This window comes from Diabrotica undecimpunctata, chromosome 6, assembly GCF_040954645.1.
Source record: "Diabrotica undecimpunctata isolate CICGRU chromosome 6, icDiaUnde3, whole genome shotgun sequence".
NCBI lineage: Eukaryota > Metazoa > Arthropoda > Insecta > Coleoptera > Chrysomelidae > Diabrotica > Diabrotica undecimpunctata.
The window spans coordinates 7,413,725-7,427,841 of record NC_092808.1 but is presented as its reverse complement, the minus strand read 5'-3'; the positions used below and the strand labels follow the sequence as shown (position 1 = coordinate 7,427,841).

Sequence of the window (14,117 nt, the reverse complement as noted above, 5' to 3'; positions counted from 1 at the left end):
ATTAATTGATCGTCATTTGTGAAAAATAAGTCTAAATTGGATCGATGAAATTAAAAATAATATTAAACAATCTCAAAATGGCAGTCATAGAGGAGATAGATGTTCAAATACTGTTTCTAGGTGCGATAATAACGATTGTTTTGTTGTTTCTAATTGCTTGCAAACACTTCTTGGGGCGTAGAAAAGTAATATAGTTCACAAAGAAGCTTTTTTAACTGCTACATAACTTTTTAATTTTTAGAATTTTATTGGTGTTCTTTCACATGAAGAAATACAACTTTATAGTAATTATAAATTCACCAAAAAGTTTTCTTACTCTTAAGTAAGTGCTTACTGTTAGATTTTATAAATTAATTTTGTTAAAGCTTAATTATCCTGTATAAATAAAAAGCCAAATTAAAAAAAAACATTTATTTACAACTTTTATTACTTATCTAGCTACCACACTTGTGGTATTGGGTGTTAAATTGATTAGTACATTGCTGTTTTCAGCTAATTCTGCTATAGAGACTCTACCTCTTTGCCTAATAAATTTAGCAACTGCTTCCATCTCCTCTGGAGATACATAAATAAATTTCCCCCTATCATCTACTACTCCAGTTAAAATATCATCCTTCTGCAAGTCTTTTATCCTATCAATAGCTGCTTGTGTTTTAAGCTTGAAAAGAGCTGCTAAATCTTCAATCACTACAACCTTATTGGCCTTTATATAATTCACAAACTCTTGCAACAAATTCTGGCTATCTCCTTCTTCCCCTTCCTCAAATCCTTCTTCCTCAACCGAAAACGCTTCTTTCATCTTTAAATATTCTTCATACTCCCTCTTCTCCTGCTCTTCCTTCACCTTTCTCTGCTCTTCTTCCATTCTTTTTTCTTCTGCCTTCTCCCTCTCATCTGCTTTCCTTCGTTCCTCTTCTGCTTGTTCAGCTTTTTTCTTTTTGTCAGCCCGTATTTGTTCCTCTACTTTTCTGGCTGCCTTTTTCTCTGCTTTAGCTTCTAATTTTGCTCTCTTCTTAGCTCCCACCTTACCATCAATTTCAATGTCATTTGTTTCTTCTTCATTATCTATTCCTTCGTCATCATCATCTAACTCTTGGTGTGCAACTGAAAAGAAAGAATAAAAATATTAAATTCTATTGTATACTCATATTTAATTTTAAGAAAATTAATATTATTTTTAATACATACCATTTGCTCTTAAACGCACTCCTCTATTTCTAGCAATCTGAGCCCTTCTTCCACCTGGACCTGCTTCTCTAGCTCTATTTCCAGCAGCTCTGGGTCTATTGGCATCTATAATGATATTAATTAGAAGAAATATTTTACTGTAATACAATGGATAATGGTCAATTAGTATAAATATATATAACAGATATAATAACTGTTTCTCTAGTGGAAATTATGCATTGACGAATATTTCAGTTTAAAATTGTTTAACTATATACACAGGTTTCTTCATAATGGATATAATATACAGGAAGCAATTACGATAATATAAAAAACCAAGACAAATATGAAAAAAGATGATACCATTAGTCAGAAAATGGACAACAGCAATAGAAATAAATAAGAAATGATAAAATTTTTATATAGAAAAAAAAAGAATTTCTTGCAGTTGCAAAGTTCCTAAATACAGTTATACACAAGCTGATAATTACTAAAGACATTATTTTATATGGGATAATTATCCTGCTTTAAAAAATTACTGAAAAGAACCTTTAGATGTAAAGCACTTGCTAATTCACTCTATTTCGTGGTAACAACTGTCAAAAATAATCCTTTTTTTTTTTTAATGGAAAACACGTACAAGAAAAAATATATATTGTAATGTATATTAATCACTAACTGAACCATAAATTATGCTGCATAATTCTATACCTACATTTTTGGTTGAGCTCGACTCTTATACCATATAAGTACCAAAGAATTACTAGAAACACAGTGGACTATAATGACAATAACAAGATAAAGACAATGGCAGATACTGTTTTTATAAGAAAATGTGTACTCTCAACTTTAGTTTTAAAGAAGTCTCTAAAATATATTCTAAAGTTTCTACACAGATGTTACACATTTCTCCCAATTTAATGATTGTAATTAACAAAATAGGCAGTTAACAATATTATCCACGGTATTCTATAAGAAGAAATGATTGGATTATAAAATATCTTTAGTTATGTTTGTGTTTAGCAGAAAAATAAAAAAATATGGTATATGCCAAATATTTACCTTTCACTTCCTTAGTCTGTTTGAGATAAAATGTTAATCCTATAATAAGTGAAAATAAGAAAATTGCTATCCCAGCTAATATCGTAATATCCATGGTGGATAAATCAGTTTTTTGCAACTACGTAATTTTGTTCTTTTTAAAGTGCTCAGAAATAGAAATAGTAACCTCCTCACATTTTTGACATTGACTTGTTGACGTTGACCACAGCATACTGACACCTAGCAGTGCCAGTCCCGTGTTAAAAAGTAAACGACGATTGGCGCATTGCTTAGTGCCAGGGTGCGTAACTATTCGCGTTCTCAAACGACTATAGGTGGCAGCACTTGCTTTGAAAGATGGCGGCCGAAATACATAGCACACTCACGGTTCGCAATTAGTAACACAAACCATATAAACTATATACATGCTTGTATGTTGAGTCCATTACGCCAAAGAATATAGACGCTTAAGCGTCTATATTCTTTGATTACGCTCTTCTCTAGATGCTCCATGAAAAGGTTGGCTACGACCACGGTTCGTAGACTTACTACGGTTGCCTCTTCCGCCTAACCAATGAACATTAAGCCCAAAACTGTACTCTCGTAACGTAATTCTTCCCCTTCAACCAATCAACACAGCAATCGACCTGCCTCTACATTCAGTTTCAATCGCGAATAAATGGGTTTTGTCGGTGGTTTTGTATTCTTGTGTACTCTGGTGACGTAACTCAAGCATCCCCACCCCAGTCGGAAGAGGCAACCGTAGTAAGTACGAACCGTGGGCTACGACCGGGCTTAGTGGGCTTTCCATTGCTATTCCATCTATCTGTTCATAAATCTGGTCTTCCCATGAAAAGTAGGTGGTAGTGAGGCAAGTACGGTATAATTCCACCATATCCTTGGAAACTATTCAGTCCCTCAATTAAATTCAGAACGTCTTCTAGGGGAATTCTTGTAAATAGGGAAACAAGCCAAGGGTATGGTTTAGATACGTCGATTACACTTTTGTGATTTGGGGTCACGGAGTAGAAAAACTTAACAATTTTGTCTTATATAAACACACTACATCCAAATATTCAATTTACGATGGAAACAGAGAAAGATCAACAACTAGCGTTCTTAGATGTATTAGTAAATCGAAAGGAAGGTTACTTAGGACACAAAGTGTATCGAAAACCTACACACACGGACAGATACCTAAACAGGAACTCAAATCATCATCCAGGCCAAAAACAAGGTATTATCAAAACTCTGGAGGAGAGGGGAAGAGAATTTGTGAACCACAGCATCTGCAAAGTGAACTCCTTTATATTGTAACAGCGCTCACCTCTAATGGTTATACCAGAAGACAAATACATAAAGCGATAAACAACATCTCTAGAAGAAAGGAAGAAGAAACAGAATGTATACGCAAAGCGTTCTTGCCCTATATATCGGGGGTAACGGACAGAATTGGGCGAATACTTAAGAAAGCCAACGTAAAGACCATTTTCAAGCCTACAAAGAAAATCAAGGACTGTTTAAGATCGGTGAAAGACAAACGTGACCCATTAGCAACGGCCGGAGTATATCGAATACCATGCACATGTGGAATGGTATATGTGGGAACCACAAAAAGACACACAAACACAAGGATAAATGAACATAAAAGCCATTGTCGTTTAGGACATATCGACAAATCTGCCGTTGCCGAACACGTCTGTCGGGAAGCGGAGAACATCGAATACTGTTTGAAGAAACGCAGATGCTGGACAAAACTTCACAGTACTACCCACGGTTGTATCGGGAAGCGGTGGAGAATGTGGAGATATATAAGCACCAAAATAACTTTAATCTGATAGAAGGACTAAAAATTAACAAAACATGGATACCAATATTAAAATCCACAAAAACCCTTCCCGCAAAACACGAAGAAAGAAAAGCTACTACAAACGACGACACGCCCCCTCACGGGAAGCGAGTAGAAAATATAAATATGGCCTCCGCAGTACAACGCGGCGTCAGTTTCAGCTTACAAGCGAAGCAGTAACATCTCCAGAAGATGCCAACCTCTAGTGTTGGCGAAACGTCGAGAACTAATCTCAGAAGACAACGGCCTAACAGCCCGAACAAACAGTTTAACAAGTTAGACGATGGCCGTGAAAGCCTAACGCATTTTATTCATGAACTTGCCCGACAACACATCCAGTTAGCCAGTGACAGAATGAAAGATCAATATGATTCTCGATGCAAGAATGAAAGCTATGAAGTAGGTAATCTTGTTTGGCTTTATAATCCACAACGTCGTCGAGGCTTGTCTCCTAAATTGCAAAAACAATGGGAGGGTCCGTATGAAATTAAAAAGAGAATAAATGACGTAATATACCGAATTAAAAAGTTGCCGAAAGGTAAACCAAAAGTAGTTCACATAAATCGTCTTGCACCTTATGCTGGCTCAAATGAAACAGAAGAAGCACGAACCCTTCAACATGAGATCAAAGATGAGCGGCGACCAAGCTTTAATGAATTTATGTCAAATTACGCAGAGAGAAGGAGTGCTAGATTAGGGTTCCATATAACGTCTCTCTAGCCCACTGTGTTGCCCAAGATCTTGAAATAACCAAGGGAATCTCATCCGTATTTTATAAGAAGTTTGGTCGTTTGGACGAGTTAAAAAACCAGCAACCTAAAGTTGGAAGAGTACTGAGATTAGAAGATGGTTCTCGATCTTTGCTGTATATGGTGACCAGGAAGTCGTATACAGACAGCGCAAGCTACGAGGATATATAGCTTGCTCTAACTAGTCTGAAGAAAATCGTGCGCAATTATGACATCAAGAATTTGGCCTTAGCCAAGATAGGCCATGTACTAGATAATCTCGATTGGAAGATTGTCAGAAGCGTGCTTGAAGTGATCTTCCGAGAAACCGGCGTACGAATTACTGTGTGTTGCATTAACACGATGAGATCGTGTCCTTCAAAGTCAGTAGACTATTATTTCTTTTTCATGCAGAGGGGTTCATGTAGAGCTGGAGAGTCCTGTAGATTCCGCCATCCTGGGCCTACATATAGAGTTGGTAAAATGGAAAATAAATATAACCTCAACATAAGAAAACCCAAATAGTATACGAAAAATGTATACATATTATTGTATAGAATAAAGAGTTTAATTGTGATTTTAAGATTATATTGGTTTTTCCTTATTTTAAAATGAGTTTACAATCCCAGGTAATTTTACGGGCTTTTTGAATTTACCGCCATGTATATATATATATATATATATATATATATATATATATATATATATATATATATATATATATATATATATATATATATATATACTTACGCACCCTGGCACTAGGCAATGTGCCAATCGTCGTTTTACTGTTTACTATGGGACTGGCACTGCTAGGTGGGAGTGTACTGTAGACTTTAATGACACAAATCCATATCAAATATGAAGGCTTAGACAAGGAAAGAGAGTAAGTGTGAAAGAATGTTGTTATTGTTACAATTCCCTTAAAAGACTATAGATGGAAGCACTTTTAGTCGTTGGATTTGAAAATGATTCAAATTTACATTCGTAAGACCTAATTAATTCAAATTGTCTAAAATTATAAGAATTTAAAAAAATATATAGTAGTACTATAATGCACACACAAATATATAAACGTTTTGTTGAAACAGTATATCAGTTGTGAACTGAGCTCTATGAGCACCCCATTCTATTTTTATGGGTAAAAACCAAATTCTAAACAAGAAACCAAAATAAGAAAAACTAGAAGGACAACACCACTGACTGTTTCTTTAAGCATCAAATAATGCATACTGTAACAGCTTCTTCTTGTCGCATACTTTTGGGGGTAAGCACCAATTTGTACATAAATAGTATAAATGTTAATAACAAAAGTCCTTAACTAATTCCTTTACTCACCAGCGACATTATACCATTCGTATAGTAAAGAAAAAAGTAATTATATTAATTTATAAGCGGAAAGTACAAATACCTCTAACAAAGGTACAAAAACATCATCTTCACATTCCTTTATAAAAAACAATGTAACCAATCTAAAGCTAAGATTAATATTATTAAAATAATTAATATCAAACTCACCTGGCTTACAGTCTAAACCACGTCGATTTTCACAACAGCGAGCTTTTGACATCCTCTCTGATGTCTTCTTCAGTCTCCTCTAGATCATTACACTACACTCTTCACTGTGTACTATTGGTGGTGCAGTGACTAAACAATTCTAGTTGTCATTTTTTAATTGTTTTTTATTGCCTTTATTTATTCTGATACTTTTGGAGCTGTTAAGTATTTTTGTCAAATTTCTGCACAATAAAGCAACATCCTCTACCAACACATCTGGATTTCTTGATGTCTAATATACCGACTGGATCATTTGTTTTTCTCTTAAAGATAACCATCAGCTTTATCATTTTTTTCAGCAGATATACTATACACTGGTTCCATTTTCATTTTACCTGACTACTCATAACATTCTGGCAACTACCTGATTTCATTGTTTGCTGGCATTTGAGGTTACACAGTTGCGACAAGTATTTTATTGCTGTCAAAAATATAATGCTCTCGTTATCCATTTCAAGGCATTCAGGTACTTCTTGACTATGCTGATATGGATAAACATTTAATATTTAGCTGTAAGCTGTAATAAATACTAAATTTTCACACATTTGTTAAGATAAAGGAAAATCTTCAATTTTCCTAATTTTGCTGTTTGTTTCTTTCATGTCTGTTGATGAATCTCTCCCCCAGGCATGTTCACCTATCTTGGATCTATCAAAGTCTCTATTTTTAATGTATGATTTATGTTCATTTATTCTAATACTTAGTGGTCTTGATGTTTCTCCAACATAAACATTGTTTGATTCAAAAGGTATTTTATAAATGCAGTTCTTTCATCCCTCATTTAAAAAAATCTCATTACAATAAATTATGATTTAATCCGATATAAAATAATACCGAATTTGTGTAGTGACAAATAAATTAGTATTTAGACAGTCTCCATCAAGTGTTCAAGACTTAAAAAATGCAAACCTGTTTAATTTCATATGAAGTGTTTTTCTTTCGGGAACCATTCACTAGCAAAATTGAAGGAAAAACCCAAATTGATTGATATGAATGACCATATCGAGTCAACAACAAAGTTTTAAGTGTTTCTTTATTAAAAAATTAAAATGACCTCTTCATGCACTATATACAATTATTTCTGAAATGCGTAATCAATATTTAAAATCACAACAGTCATTATTTTTCCGTAAAAAACAAAAGAATCAGGTATAAAACAAATTTTACAGTTAATCTTAAACCTAGAATCTTCCAAAACCGAACAAAATCATTGTTTCTTAAAACTTTTTAAAATAGGATAAATATTATCGAAGGCTTCATATATTTCCTGCCTCACTTTTGCACCCGTCAACACAACTTTGCCAGACACGAAAATCAAAAGCACGATTCTAGGTTTTACCATACGGTAAATAAGTCCGGGGAACAACTCGGGTTCGTAACTACTGAAAGAGCTGTGAGTTAGCACAAGGCCTTCAAGTCTTATAGGGAATTTAACGTCACAACTGCCGACCATATTTTGAATTTTGAAATCTAAAAACTTTGCAGGGAATCCGAGTTTTTGGATTATCCTGGCATACTTTCGGGCCGCTAACCTCGAGTCTTCTTCACTTTTGGCTCCCGTGCACACCATTTTTCCGGAAGAGAAGATTAGAGCTGTGGTACGTGGTTCACGTATCCTCATGATTACAGCTGCAAAACGTTTTGGGTTGTACTCAGCATTTCTGGCATGTAGGGCAATTTTCTTTAAGTCTAATCTACAACTTAGATTTACTGTGGACACTATATTTCTGTAAAACAAAGATTAAGTTAGAATCTGTTGGTTTGCAATATTTCATTAATTTTAACAAATTAACAACCATATGTACAACATTACCCATCCCTTTAAGTGAAAAACTATACAGTGTTGTAACTGTGACACACACTAGTCAGTCTTTTTGGACAATAATTGTTGACTAAAGAAATTGCATATCACATAGAAGCAGGGTCATTACATAGCAGTGATTGCATTACCAATAGATAAGTTGCTTGATTAAAGAAGCTTGGTTGGCTAAATATACTGCCAGGAAATCTAGAGATGTGTGCCAAGATGCAGATTAGGAGGACAGTGAGCAAAGGATTGCAAGTCTGCATTCTATACATGCGGAGAAACAGACCTTAGGGCTTTCAGAATCAGCTGTCTAGAATAGAAAGGAAGTAAAAAAGATAAGTGGGAAATATGTGTAAATGAATTTTAATAGGAGGAGCAGCAGTGTATATTATGTAGAAAGTAATTCAGGATGCTGGAAGAAAATATAGCAGGAATGCTGGAGTTTTTAATGTATCAGAGTAGAACAGATGTGATAGAGGTTTTCCATCAGCCACAATGTGCTACTTTCAGTTTGATTTATGTAGTAAATAAGTACAAATTGTTTTACTACATTATATCAGTTCCAAAAAACTTATAACTAGAATACGAGAGCAATGTAAGCAGTTTGTATTCAATTTGTTATAGCTTTCAACAAAAAAAATGTGCAGGAATGAATTGAAGACACTTTGATCATTATATAACTGTTATATTATATAAAACAGCAAATGACTTACTGTAATTGTGGAATGATTCCTGGATCTGCAGAATGAGGTGTCATTGGAGTCATTGGTGAAGGAGTTGAAGGAGCCATTGTTGGAGTTACTCCTGCTCCTGTGGTTATAGAACCCCCTAAATTGACCATAGGGCTCATTGTGTGTTGCTGAAATCCATAAAATACATAATAACTAATTTTTAATTCAAATTTCCTTGACCTATTGAAATCCAATGAAGAGTTATAAAGGAAACACTACACAAAACTGAAAATATACCAAATGTACTAAGGTAAACCAGTAAGTTATAGCTAAAAATATAAATCCAAATTATAGGCCATACCAAATTACATTTTCTTTTTCATTTAGAACATCTCGAATTAAACATTTTCTACCTCAAGTGTATGTCTACTATTATAAGTTATAAATATACATATATTTTATTAAATGTGTTAATTTGACAAAATTTAAAGTGTTTCCGTTATTTTCCTTTTTATGTTCATTTTTATTATTTTGTGAAGGTTTTGAAGATTAGAAATAGATAAAAACAAACTTTTAATGTTTCCTTATCTACTTACAGGAGTTTGTGCATTCATTGAACTCATGGGCAATGCAAAACCAGTTACATATTTGGTTTGTGGTACAGACATGGCATGACCCATGCCAAGTCCAAGAGTAGGTGTTAAGCCTCCCATTGGTGCCAAAGGAGGTACTTGGGAACTACTAGTTGCAATCTGCTGTTGTTGCTGCTGCTGTTGCTGTTGAAGGGCATTTGGTAAGATAAGTTGATCCTCCTCAGGTTGGTGAAGCGGTGTTCCTATAAAATATTATACAATTATATTTTCAATAGGTGGAATAGATAGTTTAAACTAGCGTAGAGTAAAGTAAATATTGTTTCAACTCAGTTCACGGCATTCAATAGGTGTATTTTATACTAAATATTTAATAATATATGGTTACAGAAGCGGGTAACATGTAGGTTTAATGGATGGATAAAAAAAAATGAGTTCCAAAAATTATTACAATATATTATGTCCTATTAAGGATACTAAACTATTTGAATATTACCGTAAAATATCTGATATTGATAACATATTACTCACCTATACTTGGGATACTAAATCCGGGACTAGGGAGCATTTGATCCATTTTGTTTTATTTTGTATTTAAGACGATAAGTAGAACTACAATAAACACAATTTAGAACTTCGTATTACCATGTTACTACACAGTAATACTTTTTCAATACAGTTTGTTTTCTAGTACCAGATCTTGACTTATATATACCTAATCTATGGTATATCTATGATACCAGATTAACCAGATAACAAAATTTTATCTATTTTTAATTTAGGTTATGTTTCACAAACGTAAACGAATCGAAACATCGAAAGATGTAATTTTCCAAATATCGTTGTCTCTTTTACTCATGTTACGAGATGTGTTTCTTTGTCGAATTGTCAAATCAAATTCAATAAACGAAACGTCTGATATTGTCAGTGTCAAATGTTAAAAGGTCACTGACGTTGTCATTGTCATTGCTGTCAATCTCTGTGCCTGTTTCTGATGTTTATAACATAGATAAAGAATATGGTTTTTAAATTTTTCCAGAATAGCCATAATATTTACTAATATATTTTTAACTCTTAAGAAGTCTACAAAATAAAATGGAACATAGTCGAAAGCGAAGAGATCGGTCAATTTCAAATAGTTCAGAGGACAGTAATAAAAAAAAACAGTATTCCAAAAATTCAAAAGGAAAAGACAAATATAAAGATACACGGGATAAAAGTAGTGACAAAAGTAAAGAAAAACGTAAAAAATCAAAGAAAAAGAAAAAAAGATCCAGGAGCAGTTCTGATGAATCCAGCTCTAACAGTGACAGTTCTGATAATTCAGTAAAACTACTAGAAAAGCTCACAAAAGAAAGAATTAGACTTGCAGAAGAACGGAAAAAGCAAAAAGAACTAATCAAAGCTACCGAAACAGCAGAGGAGAAGCGAATGAGACGGCTCGCCAAGAAGGAAAACAAAGAGAGATCCAGGAAAGAGAGAATGGGCTGGGATAATGAGTATTTACATTATACAAATAGTGACAATCCTTTTGGGGACGGAAATTTGTTGTCTACATTTGTGTGGTCCAAGAAGTTGACTAAAGAAGGATTGAAAGGTAAAACATGAAAGTAAATAAGTTTTTATTTGTTTAATTAATATTAGATCACTTAAGGGTAAAGAGTTATGAATTTTTGGCTTGAAGTTTGGCAAGTATAATGGACATTGTGGCTTTAAATTTGATATTATGCTCAAAAGTCCTGCATTTTCACAGTATAATGTCTTATGTAATCAAGTAAAATAAATTGTGTGACCAAAATATATTGTTTCCTTCTTTTAATTTTTTTTATTGCTGATCCATTCTTAAGATTGTTACATTACCCCATTCCTATTCCATAAATTCTCAATCTGATGCAAAGAATGTGTGGAAATATTACTGAAATTAAAAAAGATTTTCTAGAGTTTAAACTTTAATATAAATTTTTAAAATTTGATTGACTTTATTTTACTTGATTTTTCTCCGATATATTTATAACTAGATAGTAAATGTATGTTGTCAATCATCTATTTAATGACTTTTGCTCACAGGTGTTAGTCAAGCAGAAATTGAGGCAATAAACAGGACAAAACAAGAAGAAAACAAAAGAGAACTGGAAAAGGTAAAAAAGAGACGTTTAGAAAGGGAATTAGAAAGACAGAAGAGGGATGAAGAAACCCAGATGCTCCAAAGAAGCAAGGAAGCAGCACAATTTGAAGAGTGGGAAAGACAAGAAGACAAATTCCATTTAGAACAAGCAAGACTGAGATCACATATAAGAATCCAAGATGGAAGAGCCAAACCCATAGATTTATTAGCCAAATATATAAGTGCAGAAGAAGAGGTAGATGCTGTGGAAATGCATGAACCATACACATATTTAAATGGTCTACATATAAAAGATTTAGAAGATTTAGTAGAGGATATAAAGGTTTATAAAGAGTTAGAAAGGGGAAAAAATTTAGATTATTGGAATGACATTACTGTAATAGTGGAAGATGAGTTGCAGAAGCTAAGAAAGCTTGAAAAACAGAATGATTTTGATTTAGGTTTGAATAGAAGAGAAGGTATTCATCAGTCAGTAGCTGGGGATGTTACTTCTGTATTTAAAGGTAATTAACTATTGCATATCATTATTTTAAAGTGTTATACAATGAAATTATTGTAGTAAACGGTTATTGATGAAAGCCATATACTTTGTAGATTTATGAAGCTGCTTTTCTATGGATATTACAAGTCTTCACATTTTATTAGTTTGAAAGTATCAAATTGGTAGACTGCATATTCTAATTGTCAAAGAAATGATTTAACTTTGCATATGCTTAAATTATTTAGTGATTTAGTTATTTATATCAAATTTTGAACATATTGCCCTATTAATCCATGTCTTGCCTTCTTTGTTGGTGTTTTTATTTAATTTGATATTTTTTAAATCATCTACCAATCTCATGTTAGGATGCTTACTTGTATTTTATGAAGAGATATGCTCTGAAAACCATATGTATAAGACTTTTTCTATCTTTTTCAAATATCCCAATTTGTGTTGCAGACAAAACACTACTTCTCATAATGATCACTTCAGTCTTTGTAGTGTTAAATCAGTAATTTATTTTTTGAATCTTCTAAGAATACAATTAATAACAAAGTGACATGTGATTTCTTCTATTTTAGGTAAAACCGCTGTACAGTTAGCAGCTTTGGAGAAGCAAATAGAGAGAAAAATAAGCAGCAAAGCCGATGGTATTGATATAGGTTACTGGGAATCCCTGTTATCACAACTTAAGGCACACATGGCTAGAGCTAGACTAAGAGATAGACATCAAGAAAGCTTGAGGAGAAAACTTCAAGTTTTGAAAGCTGAACAAGCCATAAACGTAACAGCTCCAAGTGAAAGTCATTCCAGTGGAGGTGAGGAAGCTCCAACGAAAGATGTGCAAGAACCAAAGCCTGGGCCTTCTCAGGAACCTGATGATAAGGTAATTTACAGACTATGGACTAAATTATGTAAGTTAGTTTGTACATGTTAAGTTTATACTATTTTTTGCAGGAAAATGATGAAGATGAACCCGCAGATGAGGAAGCTGCTAATTCGTGGCTGAATGAGTGTTTTGATGCCTATGAAGCTGGTGGATATAGTCCCAAGTTTCTTACTCCAGATGAAATAGAGCCAGGAACTATTGTTGTTATAGAAGAAGATGATCTGAAAAGATTGGAATTTGCAAGAATTCAGGTATGTTCAGATTACATTGTTTTGAGTTCAGCAGCATCATGTTACATTAAGATCTTTAAGATCTTTGAAGTGATTTTAGCTGTAGAATTTGTAACAGAAAATATTGTTTTTTTTTTTATTAATAATAAGAGTTTTTTACATCAATATAGGTGATATTAATTTTGGATTATTGCAGGTGGTTGGTAAAGGAAAAACTGTGGAAAATGTTATAACTAAGGAAGAATTGATGTTACAAAAAGAAGCTCGTAAGGGCATGGATGCAGATGAGGCACAGTTCTCTGTAGAGCAAGCTTTGGACAGTCAAGTCTATCTGTGGTCTGATAAATACCGTCCTAGGAAACCCAGGTATTTTAATAGGGTACACACAGGATTCGAATGGAACAAGTACAATCAAACACATTATGATATGGATAATCCCCCTCCAAAAATCGTGCAGGGATATAAGTTTAACATATTCTATCCAGATTTAATAGACAAAAGTAGTACTCCAGAGTATTATCTGACTCCTTGCCCAGAAAATAAAGAATTCGCCATATTGAGATTTCATGCTGGGCCTCCATACGAAGATATTGCCTTCAAGATTGTCAATAGAGAGTGGGAGTATTCGTACAAAAGGGGATTCAGGTGTCAGTTTCACAATAACATCTTCCAATTGTGGTTTCACTTTAAAAGATATAGGTATAGGAGGTAAAAACAGTGTACAAACTTTTGTATATTTTTACAAAATAATGTTAATTTAATTTTAATAAAATATCGTTTGATTAAAATATGTGTTTTTAGTACAAAAAGTGAAAGAGTGGAAGAAATATATGTGTTCAATCCATTTAGTAACAAACAAATCTGTGTTACAATAGTAACAGTTACCTTAATGCGTTTACTTGTCTGTTATATTTATTTAATAAAAGTGCGATGGGAGATGATACTTTTAGGCAGCATACTTTTTCACAAAAAGAAGAATCGT

At 33.4% G+C, this 14,117-nt stretch overlaps 3 protein-coding genes across 3 annotated transcripts; 1 reads left to right on the top strand and 2 right to left on the bottom strand.

Annotated features, from left to right (window-relative positions):
* Nucleotides 1-398: 398 nt before the first annotated feature.
* On the bottom strand, nucleotides 399-2,426 carry Ddrgk1 (DDRGK domain containing 1). The gene is made up of 3 exons (XM_072536492.1): nucleotides 2,230-2,426; nucleotides 1,189-1,293; nucleotides 399-1,104 (listed from the first exon to the last, which is right to left on the bottom strand). Exons 1-3 carry the CDS (start codon nucleotides 2,321-2,323, stop codon nucleotides 431-433), a joined length of 873 nt encoding a protein of 290 aa, XP_072392593.1. The 5' UTR covers nucleotides 2,324-2,426; the 3' UTR covers nucleotides 399-430.
* Nucleotides 2,427-7,358: 4,932 nt separating this feature from the next.
* Tbp (TATA binding protein) lies at nucleotides 7,359-10,142 on the bottom strand. The gene is made up of 4 exons (XM_072534139.1): nucleotides 9,942-10,142; nucleotides 9,417-9,655; nucleotides 8,863-9,008; nucleotides 7,359-8,069 (listed from the first exon to the last, which is right to left on the bottom strand). Exons 1-4 carry the CDS (start codon nucleotides 9,985-9,987, stop codon nucleotides 7,550-7,552), a joined length of 951 nt encoding a protein of 316 aa, XP_072390240.1. The 5' UTR covers nucleotides 9,988-10,142; the 3' UTR covers nucleotides 7,359-7,549.
* Nucleotides 10,143-10,372: 230 nt separating this feature from the next.
* On the top strand, nucleotides 10,373-13,911 carry cactin (cactin, spliceosome C complex subunit). Its single transcript, XM_072534138.1, is given in 6 exon segments — nucleotides 10,373-11,007; nucleotides 11,478-12,038; nucleotides 12,598-12,902; nucleotides 12,974-13,156; nucleotides 13,332-13,775; nucleotides 13,777-13,911. Coding segments are annotated over 6 exon segments (2,115 nt in total). The 5' UTR covers nucleotides 10,373-10,505; the 3' UTR covers nucleotides 13,897-13,911.
* Nucleotides 13,912-14,117: the final 206 nt, after the last annotated feature.